Source organism: Clinocottus analis, unplaced genomic scaffold (assembly GCF_023055335.1).
Source record: "Clinocottus analis isolate CAN_PGR_092001 unplaced genomic scaffold, fCliAna1.0.p SCAF_19, whole genome shotgun sequence".
In the NCBI taxonomy this organism is placed as follows: Eukaryota; Metazoa; Chordata; class Actinopteri; order Perciformes; family Cottidae; genus Clinocottus; species Clinocottus analis.
The window spans coordinates 6,268,308-6,291,514 of NW_027175920.1; the positions used below are offsets into that span (position 1 = coordinate 6,268,308).

Genomic DNA, 23,207 nt, shown 5'->3' on the forward strand with positions numbered 1-23,207 from the left:
AAATACTTGTGTTGTTTACACCATGAGAGGCTCAGATACACAGATCTCATTCCAGTGCTCAACAAACGCCGTAAAAACATCTGAGGTCCAGCAAATATGTAAAAATATTTACAAATACAACCCGATTCTTAAGTAAGGAGCACTACAAGACAGTTAAAGTTAACCCTTAATCACCGGCTTTTACACTGATTCAGACAAACATCCTGCAAAGGTTTGTTAATTCACACAACAAACACATTTCCAGTAGAACACACAGTGACTGTTATTCAGATATGTTTTAATAGGTATTTCAATATACAATAATATGAGTATTTACATTTTAGACTGAGCTAATTCCGGTTGCCTTCCTGTGAGAATAAACAACGTTGTCTTCCCTGTGTGAATGGTGCCAACATCCAACAACGTGTGATCACCACCAGCGGCGGTAAACACGGTGCGACCTGAGCCGTCGGCCAAGTCGGTCCTTGAGTATTACAGTTTCATACAGCGTGTATACGGCGAGAAGATAGTTCAAGTGTGATTAAAGGGATAACCACTGACATTTTAAATTATGAGACAATTAGCATTTAAACTCACCTGCCGTTTAAAGTCAAAATAGGTTGAGCTTTTTGTTTTTAAAAATCAATTCCCATCACTAACTGCACTCATTTGAGTCGGTAAGGAATGTCATTAGGAATCGTTTTAGTGTGTCTAATAGAGGCAGAGTAAATGTCACCATATTCCTATAATGCTACTGTAGGTTGACTGGCAGTGTATTTTGGATCATCTCTCGTGGCACCTGGACACAAATACCCCCCTTTACACATTGCATCAAAGATCTTTTTGGGTGATTGGATCTCAGCGTGGACGCAGGAGATGCATATTAGAACTGGGGAATGTAATCATTTTAAATACGAGACACATTTCAATGCAAGGTGTTCAGGGGTCAAAGCTTCTCAAACAGTCGTTGTACATGCTTACCACAGAAGGACATCTTCTAAACCGGATTTAAGATTCTCCGAAGTCCAGATGGGAAAGACGGATTGAGTGATGCACATGAAAGCAGCAGAATAGGACTTTTATTTCCTATGGGAGAACATGTTTCTGAAATTATTTATGAAAGGTATATTTATTGCTTATTGATCTGGTCAGAATGAAACGATCTAATGCCATTTTTTAGATAAAGCGTATTTCATTTTTTCTAGTTTTTTCTTGGCAGCTAGATTGAGCACATAGAAGCCATTTCATAATCTATGAACATAATGTAGAATCAAGTGAAATCGGAGAACTATTTCATTATTTCCCTCACACGTCTTCCTTTGTGACTCAAGGCATCGAAGTCCCACAATTGTGGAAAACCAGACAAGCGCAAGCGTCACTAAACTGCGAAGGTTCAAATCTCTTAGATCATCAAAATGAGCAGTTTTACGCTGAGAGGCAGGAGGAGTTTTCTCTCTCCAGACTTGTGCTTTCATTCAGAGCGGCAGTGAGTCACTGCTGTCCAAATGAGTCAACCGTATGATACACTATGTACATCAGCACCCATGTTCAGCATACATACGCGTATTGGTTGAATATAGATTACATATCACACAGCGGGATGAAACATTTGCTGTCTACATGTGCAAGTGACTAAAGTAAAAAGTGCTTTGCTATCATCGGCACCGACACACAACTAGCTTCCTTGCAGGCCTGAAGTATACATTCATACATTAATGCATATTATGTAGAAGCATTGAATTAGGACGGACGACTGTTTGATAATGAACGGCAGCATAAGGGAAAGTATGGCTATCCCCGTGGAATGTGAAGGCCTAACACACAAAATAACTCATGGAGACAGATCAGAGTTCAACATTCACCATTTGGTGATATTCATACACTTCTATTGCACCTCTGAGAGGAGGTGGTTGTGTTCTCCATGAGGTTAAATACCTTTGAAAACAGACTAGAAGTAGTACATGAGCTTCTTCCAAGACATTACTTTAAGGGGTAAAACACAACAACAGTCGATACGGCAGAAGTTTAGCTGTAACCAGTGGAAGGGAAATCTAGCTGAAAAGTTGAGAAAACACACTTTAGTTTAGGGCTGTGTGTGTGTCTGTGTGTCCTGGACACACATGTTGTCAATAAAGAATGAGCGTGGCAGCAAAGGGAACATTTGGAACCAGACAACCCACGACAGCCTTTCAGATTTGCAGTTAAAACAAAAAAATAGTTTGAAAAACGCCGGCATTAATGAAATCAGAAAAGGAAACGGAAAAGGTTTGAGCGATCAGAAGTGGAAGACGTCTTTGCCTCGTCTCCTCAGAGCAGACTGGACACCGTGGAAGGAAGACAGGACAGTGAAGATACACAACTCAAACTCACGAAGATCTGGAAAGAGAAGAGGAAAGAAGTACGGAGAGAGGAAGAGGAGGGGAAGATGAAGACAAACATTGAGGAATCTGATAGAATTGACAAGACAGCGAAGATGAATTAACATGTGGAAAAGACTGATTGGACTTGGTTAATATTTTCATTAGAGATTTTTTCTCTCATTGAATTAATTACTTAGTCAGAAAACATTTCTTAGAACAAAAGCTGACATCTTCAAAATGTCTTCTTTTGTCTCAAAACCCAAAGACGTTCAATTTACTATAAGACGAGGACATTCTCACTTCTTAGAGCCCTGACAAAAAAAAAGACTTTGAAAGTAAATCAATTCTCAAGATAGCTGTTCACTCATCTTCTGTTGATTGACTTTTTAATTAATTGACTAATTGTTCCAGCATCAACGCAGATAGATCATAAAATAATAACCAAAAACTTAAAAGAGGAGTTCAATTTTATTATTGAAAGTCATTACAAAGTCGACGCTGCAGCTATATGTAGAAATGGCAGCCATGTTAGTGAGGGGACATGCAGTACAAATAATAATGAAACAAACTAGAATTTAGAAGTTAGTGAATTTTTACGGAGTTGCATTATGTTTTATGTGTATTTAAAATGCCCATATATGGAAGAAGACTGCAAACTAGCATAAGCTATATGAACAATGTGGTGCGTGGCAATGGTTCAGCTGATACACTCGTCCCTATCAAAATAAACATTCAATATAAATGTGTGAAAGATGAAAAATGACGCGTGTGGGCTGAGAAATATCTTTAAAGGCGCTCAGCTGAGAAAGAAACAGGATTCCTATAAAACAGTCCATTTTGTTAAATAATGAACAGGGATTCAGGACTGAAAGGCGGGGTCGTACCTTCCTCTTCGGATGTTTCTGGATCCGCGGTGAAGCAGGAACAAGATGGAGGGAGCACAGAAAACAGGTAAGACTATTATCAGCAGCTGTTTCATACGAGTGAATGCAAAGAAACATGCAATGTACTCAAGGTCTTCAAAGCAAAGCGAGAAACAGGCATCTGCAACTTCTTTTATCGTTTGCTGTCAAGAAAGCAACTGACACATCTATCCAGGTAGATTCTAACATGTTAGTTGCTTTGCATCCTGCAGGCATGCCACAGCAAAGCTAACAGCATTTAACAATGTGAATAAAACTAACAGCAGAAAAAGATTCAGTTGTGCGGATGTGGAACATGGAAAGTGTGTTAATCTATTAATCTATTTATTAGGGATTGTTGGAAACCTGTCACTCTATTCATTTAGCATTGCACTTCATGACACTGTCAGACATGCTTACTTCTCTGTATTGTTTTTATGATTTGTTAAATTTTGATTATGCATCATTTCTGGTCAGCCGTTTTTGTTTATAAATGTGCTTTATGAATACATTTAGATTGGAAACTTGTAACTCGTGTCTTCAGCCCCAACCTATACTGACTCATGATTAATGTGTAAAATCAGTTCCCCTAACATAGTATGGGAACCTTTAAAGCTAAACTTGTGTGTTTTTGATTCATGATTCATATTCATTTAGTCTAATAAATAACCAGAAATAGTGAGTAAATAGTTTAGAGGACAAAATGTATTCTGTTCCAAACCCAAAAGATATTCAAATCCCAATGAGGGAAAACAGAGAAAACCAACAACATCTGAGGAGCTAGAACCAGAAACTGTGAAAATAATAGTTATATTCTCATTAGAGATTAATCTGCTCATTATTTGCTTCATGAAATCATGAAATCGTTGGGTCCATAAACTGTTTGTTAATAGTAAAAATGTTTGTGAAAGTTTCCAGACCCATGGTGACGTCTTCACCACGGGGTCTTGTTTTGTCTGGCTGACCCAAAAATATATTGTCCAAGAAATCCAGACATCTAAAGGTGCGAGCCAATTTTGCTTTAAAAAAAATAAATAAAAAAAATAAAAATGATGAATCTATTTCTGTCAATTCACCGTTTCAGGACTTGTCCAGTATTCAACTCATTACATATAATATAAATATTGTTTCCACAGACCACTTAAAGTCTTTTAGATTGTAGTTTATTAAATAAATATCATACATATTGCAAAGTGGTGACGCTCCTGCCGGTCATCTCACGCCGCGATGGCAAGGCCATCAAAGAGCTTACCAGCCACGACAAAGGACTAATGAGGGTTGTAAGTACGATCATTCACGCTCTCTTCCTCTCACAAGACCCACAGGTGGAAACCCGCCTACCGCACGCCCTTAACCCGAGCATCAGCACTAACCCACATGTTCTCTTGTCGAGAGTATGGATCAGACAACAAGCAGAGGAGCGTTCAGCAGCGAGCTGCAGGCATGTGTGTTAGCTGACAGAGGAACACAGCAGGCACACACAGATGGAGACATGCCAGAGCTCTTACTTAAATCCCCAGCCAGTTCCCCCCAGGACTATCGCTGCCACCAGAATTGCACCAGCAACCGAACCTATTATGATATTGGTGCCACTGGGACCTGTTGGAGTGAAGGAGTCAACCAGTGAGGGGGGGGAAAAGCATGTGAGAGGGCGGGGCACCAAAAATGACCAACGATTGTTACATGTTGTATTTCTGTTGACTGTAATGCATGAAAAAGTGATGTTCAATGTCACCCAAAACACTTCCAGCCAACATAAAATGATGACTCATATTTAGCTTTTTTTTATTTGCTTTTATGGTTTTTATTTTTGTCTATATTTTGTATTTTCGTATCCCCATTATATTCTTTCAAATCATCCTGTGAGGACAAGTTGAACTTGACAAATATTTATTTTTCCGGCACAGCAGCCTATTAGAGTGAGGAATAACCATCGGCTCCGTCTGTTGAAAGGACAACGTGAAGACAAACTGCTCGGTGTAGTCACCTCTGTGTTTCTCCGAGCCGTCTGGCGTGGTGCTGACGATCGGGTCGAACACACTACAGTCCTTCCCAGTGTAGTCCGTATCGCAGATACACTTCACCTCGTTGCTGCAAGTCTGCGAAGTTAAGAAGACAAAACATGGGCGGGTGTGTCAGTAACATCTGGTTTACTACCCACGAACCTGTGTTTACAGCGGCAAAACTCAGCGGCAGACTCACCCCGTGGTGGGAGCAGATGCGTGAGGGCGAGGAGCCCGGACAAGTGCTGAGGTTGAAGGTGGTGACGGGGAGGCAGCGACGCTCCAAACACATCATGTTTGGCCCACATGGCGTCCCATCCTCCACGTAGCCCATATCCAGACCGTCATCCAACACTGCATGGCCGCCCCTGAAGGTCACATGGTCACATACAATCATCACTCATTTGTTTTCTACGGTCACTCTCTCTTGAAACAATAATGCAAGTGGAGCTCCCCGAAATACGTTATTTCATATGTGTTGCTGACTTAATACGATTGTGTCCATTTCTGATAATTTACTTGAAATGCGTGTTGAAGTTCATTTATATGCTGCTATTCCAATGTTTGTGAACATTAATTACCTGTACACATACTGACTGACTGTGAAGGGAAGAAAGCATTCTATTGACCCTTTAAAAATGAGCACTGTCTCTTTAAGAGAGAAGTTATGAAGCCGCGCATTTGATTTAATAAAAGTTTCCAACCGAAGACGGACGCGTTTGTGGACACTTTGTTTTCAGGATGCAAAATACAAGTACCTCAAATTTAGATTCAGTCATCTTTTCTGCCTGTAATGAATGCAGGTTTTATTAAGCAGCCTACTCTAATCGTTTATTTCTTCAAATGTCTGTTCAAACAAACAAAGCAGCCCAAGAAAATCGGCCTCACCTGCAGTCCAGGTATCTGTTCTGATGGTGGATGGTCAGACTGGTGAGCCTCCCCTGAAGTTCACCAAACCTCGGCCTATCTGTCAGATTGGTGCACAGCAGTAAACCGCACAGGACGTCCCTGATGAAGACGAGGGAGGAAGTAACTATTAAATATTGTCAAAAACTCAACATGTATGACATTTTATAAAGCAAAATATAGTATTTGCTATCAAAATGCAAAGCCATGCGGTTCTCTTACTGCTTGTTGCACTGCACCCATCCCTGACCACTGGAGTCCGGACCACAGTTTCCTTTCTCCGTGCCCTCAGAGTTCAGCTTTTCATAGCAGAACCTGTCGGCTGAGTCTGAGACGAGAGAACAGACTTTAACTTGTACGACAACCCACGGAAGCTTTCGCCGAAAATAAAAAGATCCAAAATGTGAGCCGTGACATGTTCATCATTTCGAACTAAAGCTCAATATCCAATCCAAACCTACTGTAGCCCCACAGCGCCTTGCACTGTCCGTTTCTTGTCTTACAGCGACCTCCATAACACCGACCCTGAGGAAAGAGAAGGTGTTTTATGAAACGTAAGCACAGAAGCAGTGGCAAACATTTAGCAACTTGCATGACTTTACCTGTCCAGCATCACACATGTAGCCATCCAGCTTGTGGACGTTATGAGGACACTGCAGGAGAAATAAGATCATCTGTCTGTTCATCGTAACGCTGGGTTTCAGACGCTTGACTCTATAAGCACGTATATTACCTGGCTGGAGTCTCCCATGCAGGTCTCGGGGCTGTCGCAGTCGTTAACAGCTTCACGGCACGTCACCCCTCTCAACTCGTACTGTCACAAACACCCAGAGAAGAAGACGTGAGGGGGGGAGGAAGTGAGCAGGTGGCAGTATAAATAGTCCATCACAACCTTAAGAAATAGCAACAACCTCCAGTTAAAGTGCTGTATTAAAGCAGCTCACCCTGCAGTCCCTGCAGCAGAGCCCGTTGCTGCACATGGCATTGTGGGTAAGGGTGCACTTCTTGCAGCAGTTGGCTCCATTCCGTGCACACTCCTGTGGGTCAGAGATGTTTATAGCACATCTGTAAGGTCCTTTGAACTGACTACACTGGAAATACAGAGGGGTCGTAAGCCAAATAGTGTCCTCGGTTTAGCTGTCTGAAGAGAGAGAAGAATTTCCTTTGAAACATTTAAAATGAAATGTATTTAAACTGGAGGCTCTTCTCCAGGATACACAGACAGATAAAGGTCATACCTGCAGCTCAATTTAAACTGAAATCTTCTGGACAGATTCTAAAAAGATGTGACAAATCGATACTGTGGGTATGAGCTTGGCCAAATAGGTTTCCGGCTGAAAGCAGCCCTCATCCTCTGTGTTTAAGACAAGCAATATGAAAGTAGTTGATTCAAATGTGCTCACCACGAGTGATCCACAGTCACATTCTTCTCCCAGCTCCACAAATCCGTTCCCACACTCCGATGGGTCTAACAACTACAGGTGGAAAACATATGCAGGGTAAATATAGAGTAAAACAAGGCATATCACCAGAACGGACAATGAAAATACATTTAGACCAACTTAACTTTGCTAAGAAAAATCTAAGATTATGACCGACCATGTCTCACCTTGCTGGGCTTGTTGAAGAGACAGCTGCCTCCTCCCAGTTGGAGGAATCGCAGGTACTCATCTATACTGCAGCGAGAGAACTTCCTGGGCAGGTAGTAACTAAAATAAAAATGAAAGAGTCTCTTACTGTCATTTGTTGGAAACATCTGTTACATCACTAAAGCCTTAAGAAGTCAAGCAAAATACTGTTCACACAGATAAATATAAAAATCATACTTTTACTGAAACAAATTAAATATTTGATTCTTTGTTTCCACAGACTTTTTATTTTTTAGGTATTGCTTATTAATGTGCTACAGGTCACCGATTAATTTATTCTAAACTTAAAAGTGCGTACCCGGTGTCCTCCATGATACAGCCCAGCCACGGGTCTGGACACCTGCAGTCTCCTGGACACACACACACACACACACACACACACAACATTTCTGTTGTCAACACAGATGACGACAGCACACAATAAACATTTTTCTAGCATCTCTGTGATCTCACCACTAGAGGGAGCTGTTCGTACAGCAGAGGAGTTTTCCTCCTCTGAGATTAATGTGATACATTCAGGACATTCTCAGTGGAAAGTCAAATGGGTGCTTTATTAAGGCTTTGCCCTATTTGAGTTTGGTCAGGGCATTTTGTAAAAGACAGATTTTTTTAGATATGAACGACAATTAAATTTGAATTTGATGGGAGCCAACCGGTCAAATACAGATATAAGGAATGTATGGCGGAGACCTTCATCTAGAAACAAATCAGTTTGGCAAGTTGCCTTTTTAACAGAATCAAACTCAGCTTTATTGGCCATGTGTGTACACATACATGGAATTTGACTCCGGTTGCACATTGCTCATGAATATTTAAAAAGGCATCAAAGACAAGAGAGCGGTCAGAGTGGTGCAGATGAAGGTGTCTGATTAATTGTTCATCAGAGTGACGGCCAGTGGAAAGAAGCTGTTCCTGTGTCTGGTGATTTTTAAGTCTCTGTGTTTCTGAATCATGTCAAGAGAGGTTTGGTTTCCCATGACTCATGACTCCTCGTGCCGGAGCTCAACTTATATCTGCATTGTGCGTCAGTCTCACCTGCAGCCAGTCGCTCTTTGTTCCTCAGCATACCAATGTTCTGGCCCAGACTTTGGCTCAATGTGATGGCCATGGGGCCCACGCTGCCAAACTGAAGGCAGAAATCCAGGTAATGCCATGTGTAAATATCTAGCTTCATGTAGTTCATTGGATAAAACACAGTAATGTGTTGCTAATCCCTCTAATCTAATCGGAGTAAGGGACTCAAGTCTCACCTCGTTGATGCCTCCACCCCTGGTAACTGAGCAGATGCCCCCGATGTAGGCGGCCTCACTGCGGCTGCTCATGAACGTCCTGCCACTGTGGGGAAGACAGAGAGACAGGAGGAAGACGAAGAAGACGAAGAAGAAGAAGACAGAAAAGACAAAAGTAGAAGACAGAAATACAAGACAAAGAAGAAGGAGCAGGAAATCTAACTCACGAGAAGAGGTGGACGGCGTCGCAGCGTTCCTTGATGCTCTCCTTCCGGTACTTCATGAAGTCGCGCAAGGTGAGCAAGGCGTCATCGCCCACGGACACCCTGTTTTCAGAAGACCAGGTTTCCATGGCCACCAGGACGATGCGAGTGTTGAGCTGCTCCTTGTAGATCTGGAAACATCCAAAGGGAAAAACAGATCCAGAAAATGTCTCTCTCGACAGTTATTTGCCATCGTCTTTCAAAACAACTTAAGCAAAAACTGATGACACATTAGAAATGAAAGAACAATGACTTATAATTACATTAAAGAATAAACATGTGTGAAAGTGAACATTATCGTCATCAGCAGTCTGAAACCGCCGTGAAATGAAAAATAAATTTAGGGACAAAATGCAAACTAATAAACAAATGTTTCTCGGCCGTGGAAAAAAAATCTGATTCAAAAGGGGTTAAGAGGGTAAATATAATAGATAAATATTTTAATATTGCAGATAATGGAGACGGTTGCATCCATCTCATCTTTAGACATGCGAGTGGGAGAAGGCAGCAGTTTGTTGCCATGGACACCAGCATCACTGCTTTTGTCAGTGAAAGGGTTTCCCGTGCTGGAAGACACAGCACATTCCTGCATATTTTTCTGAAAATATTTGACATTTAAAAGATGGTTAAAAATAAAAAAAAACAGACAGTAAAGCATCACGTTGGCTGCGTGACGGCAGCTCTCCCACTCTTGAAAGTTTCCTCTGTAGGAGACGGCCTTGAGTAAGCTCAAGAGACTCCTACAATAGATTCACTGTGGATTAAAAAAATAAAGTTACATAGTCAACTCCTCAACAGTATTTGGACTCACCGCGTCGGCCATGTTCACCACCGCTTTGGCAAAGTTCTTCGTCTGAGTGGACGACCGGCGAAGCTGCACAAACTAACGAGAGGAGAGGAACGTTGCAGCCTTTCATCATCTCTCTGCGCTGATTATAAAGTCTTATCAGCAGATTAAAATCCTTACTTTAATGAAAGTCACGCTCACTTCTTATTAATGCCTCCACGCAGCACTTACAGAGATAAGGAAAACAAAAAAGCTCCGCGCCTACCAGCTCGTGGTCGTTGACGACCATCAGCTCGATGTACTTGGTCTCGGTCTGGACGGTGCGCTGGACGACGCGCTTGATGATGCGCTGGCCTCGCCGCACCTGGAGGAGGCAAACGAAATCCACACAGGCAAACTTTTGAGTGCGCTGTCATACTCACCTTCACACAGGACGAAGAGACACACATGCACACAATGCGCACACACACACACACACACACACACAAACCCAGCAGGTGAAACCGTTACTCAAAGGACACGGAGCACACACACACACACACACGCGCTAATGCTCGTGAAACTCTAGCGTTTGTCCTTGAGAGGGAAACACAACTTTGAGAACAATCAGCAGCTCTGTGTCTGGAAACATCATTGGCAGCTTCTGTCTCCAATGACTTCAGGAGTGTCACGAGAAAGAAAACGTGTTTTAAAGCCTGTGAAAACTTTACATATTTTTCTTGTTCACATTGAATATTCATTTCTAAATAAGAGACGAATAAACAGCCGGGTATTATTCAACAGTCCGCCGTGCTGTTGAAGCAATGCTCTTGTCAGATTTAGTGACGTGCCGAAAAAACATCCCAACAACTGTCCTTCTTTAAATCCACATGTTGTGAAACTTAAGACAGAATTCTTGGGTGAAAATGGATGCAGCAGGGGCGAAGACTGAACAATTAATCAATAGGTATCAGTTGTGCAATATTCGGAGATTTGATAAATCTCCTTCAGATGCACGACACCTCTCTCTCCCTCTTTTCTTACTTATTAGCATGATTTTGAGACAAGCTATCGGCATCGGTGTGGACATTTGTCATCGTCTGACAGACGTCTCCGTAACATATGAATTAGGTTTGCATATCTCAACTCTGATGTTTTCCCTCGTGGTGACACTTTCTGTAAATGACGCGACATGTTCCTTGGCGGGCCGTCAGTCTGCGTACATCGATGTGTCTTGTAAGAAAGAGACTCATGAAAACTAACTTGTCTTTTTGAGCGCCTCAGGCGTTCTGTAAAGACAGGCTTCTCCTCTTCAGACCAGTTGTCGCCATCCTTCAGCTCGCCATCCGTCTGCCCCTCGGGCGCGGTGCTGTTTGGGGAGCACCCTGGGAAACACATGCATGCACAGAACAAGTGAGGGTAAAAGTGGCTGGTCAGCAATCAGTCCACAGATGGATGTAAGCATGTATTTTAGTCCACTGATCTGCAGGAAAAATCAATATCGCACAGCCGACGGAGGAGAGAGGAGGAAGGGAGAGAGTATAACTGCCCAAAGAGAAGGGAGAGAGAGAGAGGGGAAAGAAGGGAGAGAGAGGAATGGTAGGGGTTGGGTAACAGGACGGGGGAGAGGGGGGAGTCAAATGAGACATTTAGTGCAAGGGCGAGGAGGGCAGCTAGACAACCTGAGGAGGACGCTGTACAGTGCAGTGTGTGTGCTTGTGTGTGTGTGTGAGACAAAGACAGAACCAAAAAGCCGACTTGATCGTATTAGAGCCACGCCATGTCATGTCAAGGACAAGGCTGGACGCGTCAAACAAGTCTTGGCAAGCCACCTCTGGGCTTATTATTAACAAGCTGCATCCTGCCAGGCTCCATCAAATGTAATCTTTTAACAACCAAGTTGGATCAGAATGAAGACAGTGTGAGATGTCATGAGTCTATAATTTGTATTATGGCTGGATTTGCGCAGTAGGTATAGTGTCACTGAGGATTAGGAATCAAAGGGCGGACCACACAGGGATTGTTTCCACCAAACCTTTATCACTGCCTCAGGAGGGACTGAAATACTTTTGGTTTCAGGGAAAAGTCACTGTGAGGAGTCTCAGTGTGCAGGTGTACTGTGGGCCTACCTGGACAGGGAGGTGTGAAGAGGTCAATGTCTGGCATACGGTACACAATGTGCTCATTCTGCTCCTGAAGGGCGTCCTCAAAAAGCATAGCAAACAGCGTAAGGGAGAGAGAGAGAGAAATTGTTTAACTTTTTGACATTCAGAGTTTACAGTAAAAAGGAGTTTTTATCTTCAAACTTATTTCCTGAGCTGCTCTTTTTTAAATAATGACTCATCGCAACTTGAGGCAACTATAATTCCCTGAATCTTTTTTGCATCTTTCTAATTTCTGAAGATTTGAATGCCGGAAAGAGAATTCCAGATATGAAAATGGGTCACCGAATAAATGATAATATTGCCTGAATGCATTCATTTGGTCTCATTTCTAAAGCATTTGTCATGCATATGTGTTTACAATAATAAGTGCATAAAACAAAGTTGTGTGTATCTCTTTACAATGTCTGGTTTACTTAATCAAGGGAATGAAATGGTTGGCTTCCCAGAAAGAAAGTTTAGGAAAAACAACTCAAGGATTAGTATAGTCAAAATCCTTTTTGTATATATTTTTTTCTGCGGTCCCTTTTCATGAAAAAAAAACAAAAAAACTTTTGGTTATTTTTGGTGGTGGATCATTTCCGGAATAGGAAATGAGAAGTGAAAAAAATCACCTCAAGCCAAAAAGCCTAATATCAGACAGCAGCATATTGAAGATCAGGTCAGGAGAAAATCTGACATTGGCTTTTAAAAGGTGTACCAGGTTTTAAGAAGTAAAAATGCAGAACTATTCTCTGTGAATGAGCATGGATATGTAGACCTGAACATATAATGGTTATATCATCATGCAAGCATTGAAATGACTTCTTCTCATCCTAAACTTATGTCCCCGGCTTCTCTGTGTGAGAAAGCACTGCAGAGTCCTCTGTAGTGCAGATGGTTCAACAGAAAGGAAAGTGCTCCGATGCATAATTAATCAATCACTAGGCTGGCATAATGGCAATAACACTGCTGGACACTGTGGTACACTTGAGCTCGGGATAAATACTTTATGAAAATAAGCCATATGAGATAGAGAGCCGAGGAGAGAGCCAGAGGAGGGAGGGGTTTTAAAAATGAGCTGGGAGGCTATTGATCCATCTCTCCAGTCTATGTAATAGAGCTGTACTTCGATTACTGTGGGCCTTAATGGGAAAAATATGCTCACTCTCTTCCACTCTAACCACTTTCTCCTCACTCCCTCCGATCACTCGGTTTTACTTCTATTTCTTCTTCTATTCCACAATCAAATCAGAGTATTTTCTCAAAGATCTAAAAGGTGTCTTCTCCCCCGGTATCTTTGTCAGATGATGATGTCACCCTCAGATATGAGATAGGAGATGGGTTTCAATGGTGGTGGATTGTGTGTCAACGCAATACTTTCCATACAGCAGCTCAGAGATAGAGTAACACTGTCTGGACTGACAGTAGGTCACGGACACCGGAGAGAGAACTTAAGACCGTGAGAGACTTTTCACCATTATTTTGTTGAGTTTGAACGATTGATGCCAGTTTTGGGAGATACAACCTTGTTGCTGCTTCAGTTTGATGTCATGAAATGGAATGTGCGTGTGTATTTACTATTACTTTGTCTAGTTGACACTCATTGGTAGGTTTGTCCTTCCGAAAGTCCTGACTCACCTCTCCACTGCCAACAGGTTCAATCCCGTAGGAAAAGTTTCCATCAGAAAACATCCCCCTAAAAAACACCAAACAAAGGGCCATGTTCCATTTTGTCAGGAAATGTGCTTGTTTGCTCTATTGAAGTGAGTCAGCTGACTGTATTGATACCACATGATGCTACAGCTGGTTCGCTTTGCTTAGCGAAAAGACTGGAAACAGCCATTTTTGTGCTATACTTAAGTAACACGTCCGCGGAATGGCGCAACAATTAACTCTTTTCATTTGTGTAATGCGTAAAAACAACAATTCTCCATTTTATGTGGCGATATAGACTTTTTCTTGGCTTCTTGTACAGATTAAACAAACTGTGTTAATTGGTGAGATTCACATGTGCTGGTAGATGGATTTTGTTGGGACAATGCTAACTGTTTGCCTGTTTAGTCTAAGCTAAGAGGCTACATATGTACGTACGGGCGTGACAAGCAAATGGGCTCACTGATCAAAATGTCGAACTATTCACAGATTTTCTAAGCGGGTAATTTTGTACTTAAAAAAAAGAAAAAAGAAATTGGATTATCTACTTGATTATGCTTAATGAGCCGTCTAATGTGTTTTATCCAAATGTGTTTTGAACCACTTAAAAAACAAAAAACTTGGCGTCCTGATTGAGACTAGAGTTCAGGTTGAGTGACACAGGATTGGACTCACCGGAGGCCGTGGCAGGTGGACAGAGCCGCCCAGGAGCCCGGCAGCCCTCGCACACGCCCGTGGTAGTAGCAGTGCTCGCCCCCCTGAAAACAAAGCATGAATGACAGTGAGAGCCTGAACCCTCCCATCATTTAGTAACGCGCTCACGTCACATTACAGAAAATTAAACCAACACTCCTGATCCCCCGGACACTTAATAGAAAAATGAGCAGGTATTTACTGTCAACCTGATGGGATCGACTGAAGGGTATCAGTGACTACTGTCAACTTAGCGTCTGAGAAAACCTACACCTACAGAGGCTGCACCTGAGTTGAGTTTCACTGAGGAAAAGCTGTGTGTGTGTGTGTGTGTGTGTGTGTGTGTGTGTAACTAAATTGTGATGGCAGAGGTCAAATGGGAGAAACTTAGCAATGGACTCTGGTTTCAATGTAGAGTCAAGTGTGAGCATGAGCTCTTTTCATTCAACGGACACAGCTTGTCATAAGTAAGTGAGCTGTGTCCATGAATCGACTATTAAATTGTGAGTAATAAAACTCATTGTTTGAATTTAATTTGGCAATAAATGGCAGCAATTTGAGTTTCCTGCAGGACAAAATCAAAGAATGTCACAGTCGCATCTGAAGGTCACAGTGTGTGTAAATTGTTACCGACTTGACACTAAACATCGGGGGACGACAGCCTCTCGCTGATACAGAAACCCGACTATGATGTGTGGGTTTTTTTTAGAAATGGTAAGATGTTTTTAAGTCACAAAAGCATAATGCTAAATCACATGTGCAGATCAACTGTAATTTTGCAACTATTCTGCAGCCAAAAGCTGGTTTCAGTTCTTTCATTATGTTCCTTGACCTGCAAAATCTGTAGAAAGCCCTTAAACAATAAAATGACAAACTTTACTTTCAGTTTGGCAGCACCGCTGCAGGGTGTTAACTGTACACCTCGCTTCACCTCGCTTCACCCGCTTCTTCAAAAATCCTGTGAAAGGATCCGACTGGATGACCATGTTTTGAATATAGTGTTTCCACGCTGCCTCTCACAGTACAGGAATGATCAGATTACAACAATCGGAGAGGAGACTTGTCACCGTCAGTCAAGCAGCACCTGCATGTTTTAAATGTGTGAGCTAGCATAAGTTGTTTAGAAAATTAAAAAGACAGAAATATACTGGAGAGGATTTTTTATAATCCAACTGGCTTCATATAAATGGATGGAGATTACAGTAATGCGTCTCAGTTCGTATCGTGTGCGTGTGTAAGAGAGCTTAAGTTTCAGGTGTTAGTAATGAAGCCCAATAAGTAATATCTGCCACCTGAGCCTGCTGCTGTCGGACACGACTGATACACCAAAAATAAAAGAGGCAACGTGGATGTGCTGCTCTTTATGCTTGGCCAACCTTTACTCTGAGCTGCAACTTAAACCTGAAAATATCTCCTGGATGTCCTTTCCAATCAGGTACGACCTCACAAAATTATGATCATTAAGACTTCCCCTGCGATCGACTGTACTGCGTTCACAGGGAGGAGGATTTTAACATTTTAGCTGGGATCTGCTTCAAGCTCAAACGAGAGGCCTCTTCATCCCTCACCAGGAGTCCAGCGCCAGCTTTAAATTAATTGGTGTCTGTCAAACATGACGTCCTCCATCTCAGAGGACAAACAACGCTGGTATGGTTTTTATTACATTTGGGGGCGGGCAGTGTTAATGCATTTTGTCTGTTTTGGTGTTTTACTGATCTGATTACAGTGAGGAAGTTGTTAAAAATTGCAAACCTTAAAAGGCTTTAATTGATTTTACACCAGTTCCACGTGACAAAACTAAGGGATGAGGCCCCCACTTAGGGAGTGGTGAGCGAATGCTTCATTCTTCGGGGATGTAATCAATACAAAGGTAAGCATCGAAATGCTCTCAAAGTCACTACAACACCCTACTGTAATTGTTGGTCAGAAATGTATCACAATTCCTCTGATTTGTTTTAGGATGTAGAGGTCATACACAATATCCTCTTTGACATATACAATTTACATGACTTTATTATTTCACTGATCAATAGCTATAGAACCAGAGTCTGACAATTAGCTAAACATCATAATCCAGTATTTTTCAAAGAGCTTATTTAGATTCAATGCCAGTTAATCTGTTGAGGGAGATAAGGAATTTAATCATTCATACTGAATAGTGAGACAGCCCACAGCACTTAGTCCAGGGCAAGAGAATAAATAAATAAAAAGGTAGGATTACAAGGCTAAATGGAGGAAATCAAATTGTCTAACAAAGCAGACACACCGACTATGAGTGTACTTTTCAGCAAGATAAATGTACTTCAATAAATGGCCACTCACACACGTAAAGAGACCGTGTTGAATAAGAAGAGATGGATTGAACATGAAACAGCACCTATGTTTGGAGGACAGGGACAGGTAAGCGGGACACTCCATTAGAAGTAATTGACGACAAGAATGAAATAGAAACTGCCTGCACGCACAAATAGAGGCAGATAAACAGTTACGTACCGGAGAGACAAGGATCAAATGTGACATTAGAAACTAAGTGAATTAGAAAAGCAGGAGTTTACTTGTCTGGACTTTGACTCAGCATTGTTGAGTAAAGAGGACCGGCAGAAAGGGAACGAAACAATAGGAGCTAATGTCAAGTGAAAGGAGGTCGAGATACAACAAAAACAACAAGGACGAATCTTAGACGGCCTCAAAAAGAGTTTGTTGGTGCTCGAAGAGCACTCAAACCAAACAGAAATGTCAGGAAATACTAAAAAAAAAATGTTGAAGCAGCAGTATTCAGCGGCACAATGAAACATGTATACAACAGCTCCAGATTGATTCCAGCACATCCTCGTCACTAATTCAATTCCTCTTTTAGTCGTGTGTCATTGAGATTCAATCCCGACAAGGCGGTCACCAGCTCGATGCAGCAGCGTACATCCAGGAGGGACCAATAAAAAAAAGTGACAATCAATTTATGGTCAATAAAACTAAATTAATCAAGATGAAGAGGGTGTTCATGGAGGGGGGGGGAGGGGCTGTATAAACCGGGTTCTCAGTCTAACATGCAGAGGATGAATTGTCCATGTAAGCAATTTGTGCATTTCTTGTGTAAAAAGTATTGTAGCATCCATAGATGCACGAAGGTGTTTGGAAGTCTTTACATGTTTAGTTCATGAAGGAGCTCAGACAAACAAATATAATGTAGTATGTAATGTCAACTGACATCTACCAACCACTTTATGGTCATAAATGTGCATCATCTTAGTCAAACAGAAACAAACATTCATCCCAACAATGGGATACTAATAATTAACCATTCAACACATCTACAGAACATGTACCCCGTGTTTTTTTTAATTTTTAAATCCTACTTTGTTATTTTCAGAGGCAAAAGGACGTATCGTTAACATCATACGTCTTAAAATGTCCAACACCATTATCATTAATTGTAAATTAGGTTAAAAACATTTTTCAATAATTATTTTTCATCGTAATGACAAGATACAGTTTGCTGAGTAGGCCGCTTTATGAAAAATACAATTGTCTGTCCTCTGGTAGACAAACTATCTAATATAGATATTGTATTAAATTACTTTCCCCCTTAGGCAGATTTATCAATCAGGCTCGAACAACTCTTGATCTGTCTTGAGAAAAAAAAAAAAGATGCCCCGGGACTCAAACATCTTACCAATTTATGGGTTTCTTTTTCTCAAAGAGAGTCTTCACTTACGTTTTACAAAACATGTATCCACATTTATGTTTTATAATTTAGTTCTTACATAATCTGCATAATATAATATTAAATTATATTGTTGGAGAGAGAATGAAATACATATTTTTCCACCCCCTGTACACATTTATCCATATTTATTTGATTTTTACTTCTGCAAATAAACTCAATAATTGATCAATATTACACCGCTGGTTGTAAGTGGGTTTGCAAGGTTTCCTTCATTCTGGAAATGGACGTGATTTAAATTCTCCTCACGGCACGACACAATAGTTGCTGCTGCTGCGGACTGCTGGTACCCATGGCAACTATGTACTGATTGGTCAGGTGGTCGTTCGCAGAGACAAAGAGAGTAAAAGAGAGAAAGAGATAATGAGAAAGGGATGGAAAGGAGGGACAGAGACTAAAATAAAGCAGAGGATACAGAGAGGAAGAGACCGTCTCTGCCAGATGTTCTGGAGTCTCGTAAACATACTGGATTATAACACTATTACAGGACCGCTTGCTCCAATTCACCAGGCACTACATAGGGGACGACATCAAGAATTCAATCGTCAGTCCATCAGCAGCCAGACAGCTGTTACTGGACGCAAAAGATTCAGAATGATGTGTGGATTGATTGGTGGAAGAAACGAGAACATGCAGCAAAACACACGAGCCAAAAGTCAGCTGAAGCAGAACATCATCGCAATTTACATGAGCCTATACGTTCAAAAACATTTCCCATTTCAATGAATTTGAAAGACAAAGCATTGCTGCTATTGGTTATTGATTCACCCATTGGAAACATGTCCGAGTACACACTGAACATAAAAGCTACCCTGTTGTATGCATATGCACACAATCAATTTCTATAAAGTAGTCTATTGAATTGTGATAGAAAAGAGGATGCAAACATTTCTCAAAGGTTTATTGAAAGAATAGTTTGGCATTTGGGGAAATACGCTTATCTTTTTTTTTTATTTTTTTTTAGAGTTGTACGCAAAAATGTATACCACTCTCATGTTTGAATGTGAAACATGACGCCACAGCCAGCAGCTGGTTAGCTTATCTTAGCACAACTACTGGAACAGCTAGCCTGGCTCAGTCCCAAAGGTACAACATTATCAAATCAAGCAATACAATGTGTTGTAGTTCATTAATGAATATTTTGTTCCATTAGGACATAACCAGGCTAGCATTTTCCCCATTTCTAGTCTTTATGTTAAGCCAAGCTAACCTGTTAGCGTTAGCATCACATTTACTATACACAGATTTATTGTAAAGAGTGGTAACCATCTTCTCCTCCAACTTTCGGCAAGAAAGCAAACATGCACATTTCCCAAGAGGTCAAACAATTTCTATAAGATTGTATAAGCGACGTACCATATTCTGCGACAGCCGCCCGTTCTCATCATAGTGACGTTCCACATAGTCTGTAGATAGCAGATTGCTGGAAAGAAAAGAAGAAAAAGTAATAATCACTCTCACGCTTTCCTCCTGAATTCAATAATTGTTTGAATAAGCAAGATTGCAGCCCTGTGTGACTGCTGGTACACATTATTGGTCATTATTTTAGACAGCCATTACTGGTCAGACTAGAAAACGGCTGATTTATAAGTAAAAACAAATGTGTGAGGATTGATTTTTTTCTAAGTGTTTAGAAAGCCAGTGAAAAGTATTACATAAACACAGTCCATTATAGCAAAGTGTGTGGTATAAGAAGAGCGGGAGGGGAGGTATACATTTTGCCTGCAGCCAGTCCGTTCAATGCCAACACACAGGACTTACAGTACAGACTGTAGGTGGGCGGGTAAGACGGGTGGAGGAAGAAAGGTAGTACGTGTGTGCATATCAGTACGTACATGTCGGTGACTGTTATCAACAAACTGTAGTTTGGTGCCTCTTTGGTGCAGATGTGTGAATGCTTTGCAGACATGTGGTGACTTACTGGTTGAGTTCCAGGTCAAGGATGAAGGACGAGCCAAAGGCCTCGACCAAGAAGCTGCTCTGGGCCAGATGGACGGGCTGAGGGACGAAACGTTGGGAAAAGTGAGATATACATTTGATTAAAATGACTGAGATACCGAAGTAAGTAGCAACAAAACCTAGAACCGTATCCGATTGATTGTGTCTGTCTGTTATGTGCATCGGTTCCTAGTTTATGTCTCAAGGAGTTGTCGACTGGGGGGAAAGTAGTGAGTATAATAGAGAAAAAAAAACACAAAGACTTACAGTAATGGACAGAAAATATGTAGAAATAACTACTGTATATGTCTAAAGCTTACCCTTATATCAATAACCCCCGCATGTTCATATCTCTGCATGGTGTTGGTCCTGGACACTGACTCAAACAAATAACTCACTAATTCGTCAGGTATTTTATGTTTTCAGGAAAGACATAAGTGACACAAATGTGACATTTCCCCATAGGGATGAATAAAGTATACATCTAACTATATATAATATGATAAACAAAAAGTGGAGGGGGAAAAAAGATTGTTGGATGTTTAATATGAAATAACTTAACCAAAGCAACAATGATGGATATAAGAATGGGACGACCTATATTGGGAACCTCTCCCTGAAGATGAGACAGCTTCGTCCATCCCCGAGGCTCTTTAAGATAAAACTGGGTATCGGGACTCATCAGCTCTGTCTAACCTTGAGCCTTTTCCACAGAGCACTGTGGTGGCTCCCATCACTACTTACTGGCCGAGCCGAAAGGCAGGTCTCATTAGTATTGCCATGCACTCTCTGCAAACCACTTAGTATCAATCTAAACCTCTGCTGGGTCCATATACAAGACAATAAAAAGGCCACAATGGTGCCTTTGAGCAGAGATAAGAAAAGCTGCATCAGTTGCTTACCGTATTCTATTTTACCAATAAAGCATAAAAATATTGGCAAACCATGCAGTATATCAGCTCAAGATACAGGATTGAATAGTCTATAGACACAAATACGATGTCAGACAACATATAGTTACTTTAATTGTTGACATTTTAAAGCCTAAAACATGGACTAAGTTTTACCTTAATCTTAGTTTGAACAAACACTCCCATCCCCTCACCCCCTTAGAATTTTAACCTCCATTCATTTTTTTTGGCAGCCTTTTTATGTTCTTAATTGAGAGTGTGCACTTAATTGTAATTAGTTTACCATCAACATATCAAGGAGACAGAGCATCATAAGCATTCAGTCAGTTTCTGTAAACCTGACAAATGGACATCCAATACTTACTCTACTTTAAGCTCTGATGGAAATATGTAGTTCCTTTGCTAAATGCTCCGCTCTGTGCACCGGCTCACTAATTGTTTCAGCATTCAGACTTCTGCATAAACATCAAGGAGACCACCTTGTCGTCTCAGAGAAGCGAGGTCTCAAGATGGCACGCTGCCCACAGAGGGTAGCTGAAGGTCAGACCTGTGTCATATCCACTGACAGGCCTGCAGCTTACCGACAGGCAGTGTTTATGGTGAAGGTAACGAGAGAGGACAGCTCCAGGTGTGAAATATAATCTAATGGACTGAAAAGGAGGAGGCCGTCAGAGGAGGACGTGATGGGCTGAGGTTTTTTTTACGCCCCGTTATGGCCCCGGGCAAGCTGGGTGTCATGTGGGGGGTGTCATAGAGGTGACTGACACATGACCTCAAAAGAGAGGACAAACACGGAAGAATCAGGTCGTGACAGAGTGCAGTGAAGGTTACAAGAGATTTAGATTACACAACAATATTTATCCATCTCTCTGTTCCTCCGTTTCAACTCTTATATCCATCAATGCATTATGCACTACTTTTCCCCCACTTGAAATCTCCCAAGATATTCGTTGTTATAATTGAAGGTCATCGGAGTGGGTGTGCATACAGAACCTGTTCAGTACAAGTTGTTGTGTGGCTATACTAAATCGTCAGTGTGTCTCTTTAAAGAAAAATAATCAAAGTAATTTAAGTTTCACTGCTGGGAGAATTCCCAAAGAGGGTCAGTTGAATATCACTCTTCCTCACCTCGTTTTGTTTAACTCAGCCATGTTTGATGAAAACAAGATTGATCACAATTTAATCCCAACAACAACTTTTTTAGAACAGAGCCAATAAAGGGGTTTAATAGCTTCATACATGCGCAGACAAAACTCACCTGCGCTTCGGCTGTGTAGTTTTTGACTCGAGTGTTTAGTCGGCTGTGAAAGAGCTCCTCTTGAGAGTTAATCTGTTGCAGGAGCCGCTTGGGCTGAACGACCTCTTCCGCAGGCGGCAGCCTCCCTTCCAGACGGACCCGCTCCCTCAGACCTGCAGAGGCAGCGTGAGTCAAAGTGAGAGTACATGGGTCTGAATGTGAGGTTAAATGTCTCATTTCTGCAGAATTCAACAGCTGATGGCGAGCCGCGTGCGATGCAACAACAGCGCGGTCCTTGTTGCATCGGTTGAGTGGATGCAATAGCTGACAGAAAACACATTATTCCGTATTTGACCCGGATGCATGGGATAAACTAAATCAATAACATGAGAGAGAGAGAGAGAAAAAAAAAAGGCTCGGGGCGTCTCACCTGTCACGGCGCACCGTGCACACACTGCAGCGAACAGCAGGCATCTCACAGCGTGCATGATGCTCACATAGTCCCGGGGATGTTCCTCGGTGCAGCGCCGTTAGATGAACCGAGCGGAGCCGCGGCAGGACTGTTGTTGACGGTGAAGACGCGCAGAGCAGCGGGGTTCCTGTGCACGTGGCGCCCGCATTTCTCAATCCCTGTCCGCCTGCGGCGAGTTTAAAAGCCCCCTGCCGAGGCTCCGCTGCTCGGCTCCAGCAGCATGGTGCGTGTCGGTGTCAGCGTTATCACACGTCCACACGTCCACGCACTCCTCCGTCGGCCTCACGATACACCGCTTGATTGAAGCAATGAGGCTGCGCGCAGAGCAGCGGAGCAGTGGACCGGGAAACGAGGGGCACGTGGGGTTTGACGGCACACCCT

The 23,207-nt window shown here is 41.9% G+C and overlaps 1 protein-coding gene across 4 annotated transcripts; it reads right to left on the bottom strand.

Moving 5' to 3' along the window:
* Window positions 1-273: 273 nt before the first annotated feature.
* Window positions 274-23,109, bottom strand: LOC137789480 (disintegrin and metalloproteinase domain-containing protein 11-like). 4 transcript variants are annotated; one of them, XM_068583118.1, is made up of 27 exons: window positions 22,785-23,109; window positions 22,376-22,527; window positions 20,190-20,266; window positions 19,625-19,691; window positions 14,530-14,612; window positions 13,840-13,897; window positions 12,187-12,262; window positions 11,321-11,442; window positions 10,344-10,442; window positions 10,103-10,174; window positions 9,256-9,422; window positions 9,050-9,134; window positions 8,835-8,925; window positions 8,098-8,149; window positions 7,760-7,859; window positions 7,554-7,625; window positions 7,095-7,187; window positions 6,884-6,964; window positions 6,753-6,803; window positions 6,612-6,675; window positions 6,373-6,478; window positions 6,133-6,252; window positions 5,444-5,612; window positions 5,229-5,340; window positions 4,750-4,840; window positions 3,224-3,241; window positions 2,263-2,355 (listed from the first exon to the last, which is right to left on the bottom strand). In XM_068583118.1, the coding sequence occupies exons 1-27, from the start codon at window positions 22,840-22,842 to the stop codon at window positions 2,346-2,348; spliced, it is 2,346 nt and encodes a 781-aa protein (XP_068439219.1). In that variant the 5' UTR covers window positions 22,843-23,109; the 3' UTR covers window positions 2,263-2,345. The 4 variants fall into 4 exon arrangements, with proteins under 4 accessions (XP_068439222.1, XP_068439220.1, XP_068439219.1 ...); XM_068583121.1 differs by lacking the exon at window positions 4,750-4,840 and having other exon boundaries at window positions 274-2,355; window positions 12,187-12,250; XM_068583119.1 differs by lacking the exon at window positions 4,750-4,840 and having other exon boundaries at window positions 274-2,355.
* Window positions 23,110-23,207: the final 98 nt, after the last annotated feature.

Excerpts from the sequence above, each read along its gene's own strand:
- LOC137789480 (XM_068583117.1), bottom strand. The coding sequence starts at position 22,842 with ATGCACGCTGTGAGATGCCTGCTGTTCGCTGCAGTGTGTGCACGGTGC. Across the intron at positions 11,443-12,186 it reads CTTCACACCTCCCTGTCCAG|GGTGCTCCCCAAACAGCACC; the intron begins GTAGGCCCACAG and ends TGTGTTTCCCAG. Across the intron at positions 10,443-11,320 it reads TGAGGCGCTCAAAAAGACAA|GTGCGGCGAGGCCAGCGCAT; the intron begins GTTAGTTTTCAT and ends TGCCTCCTCCAG.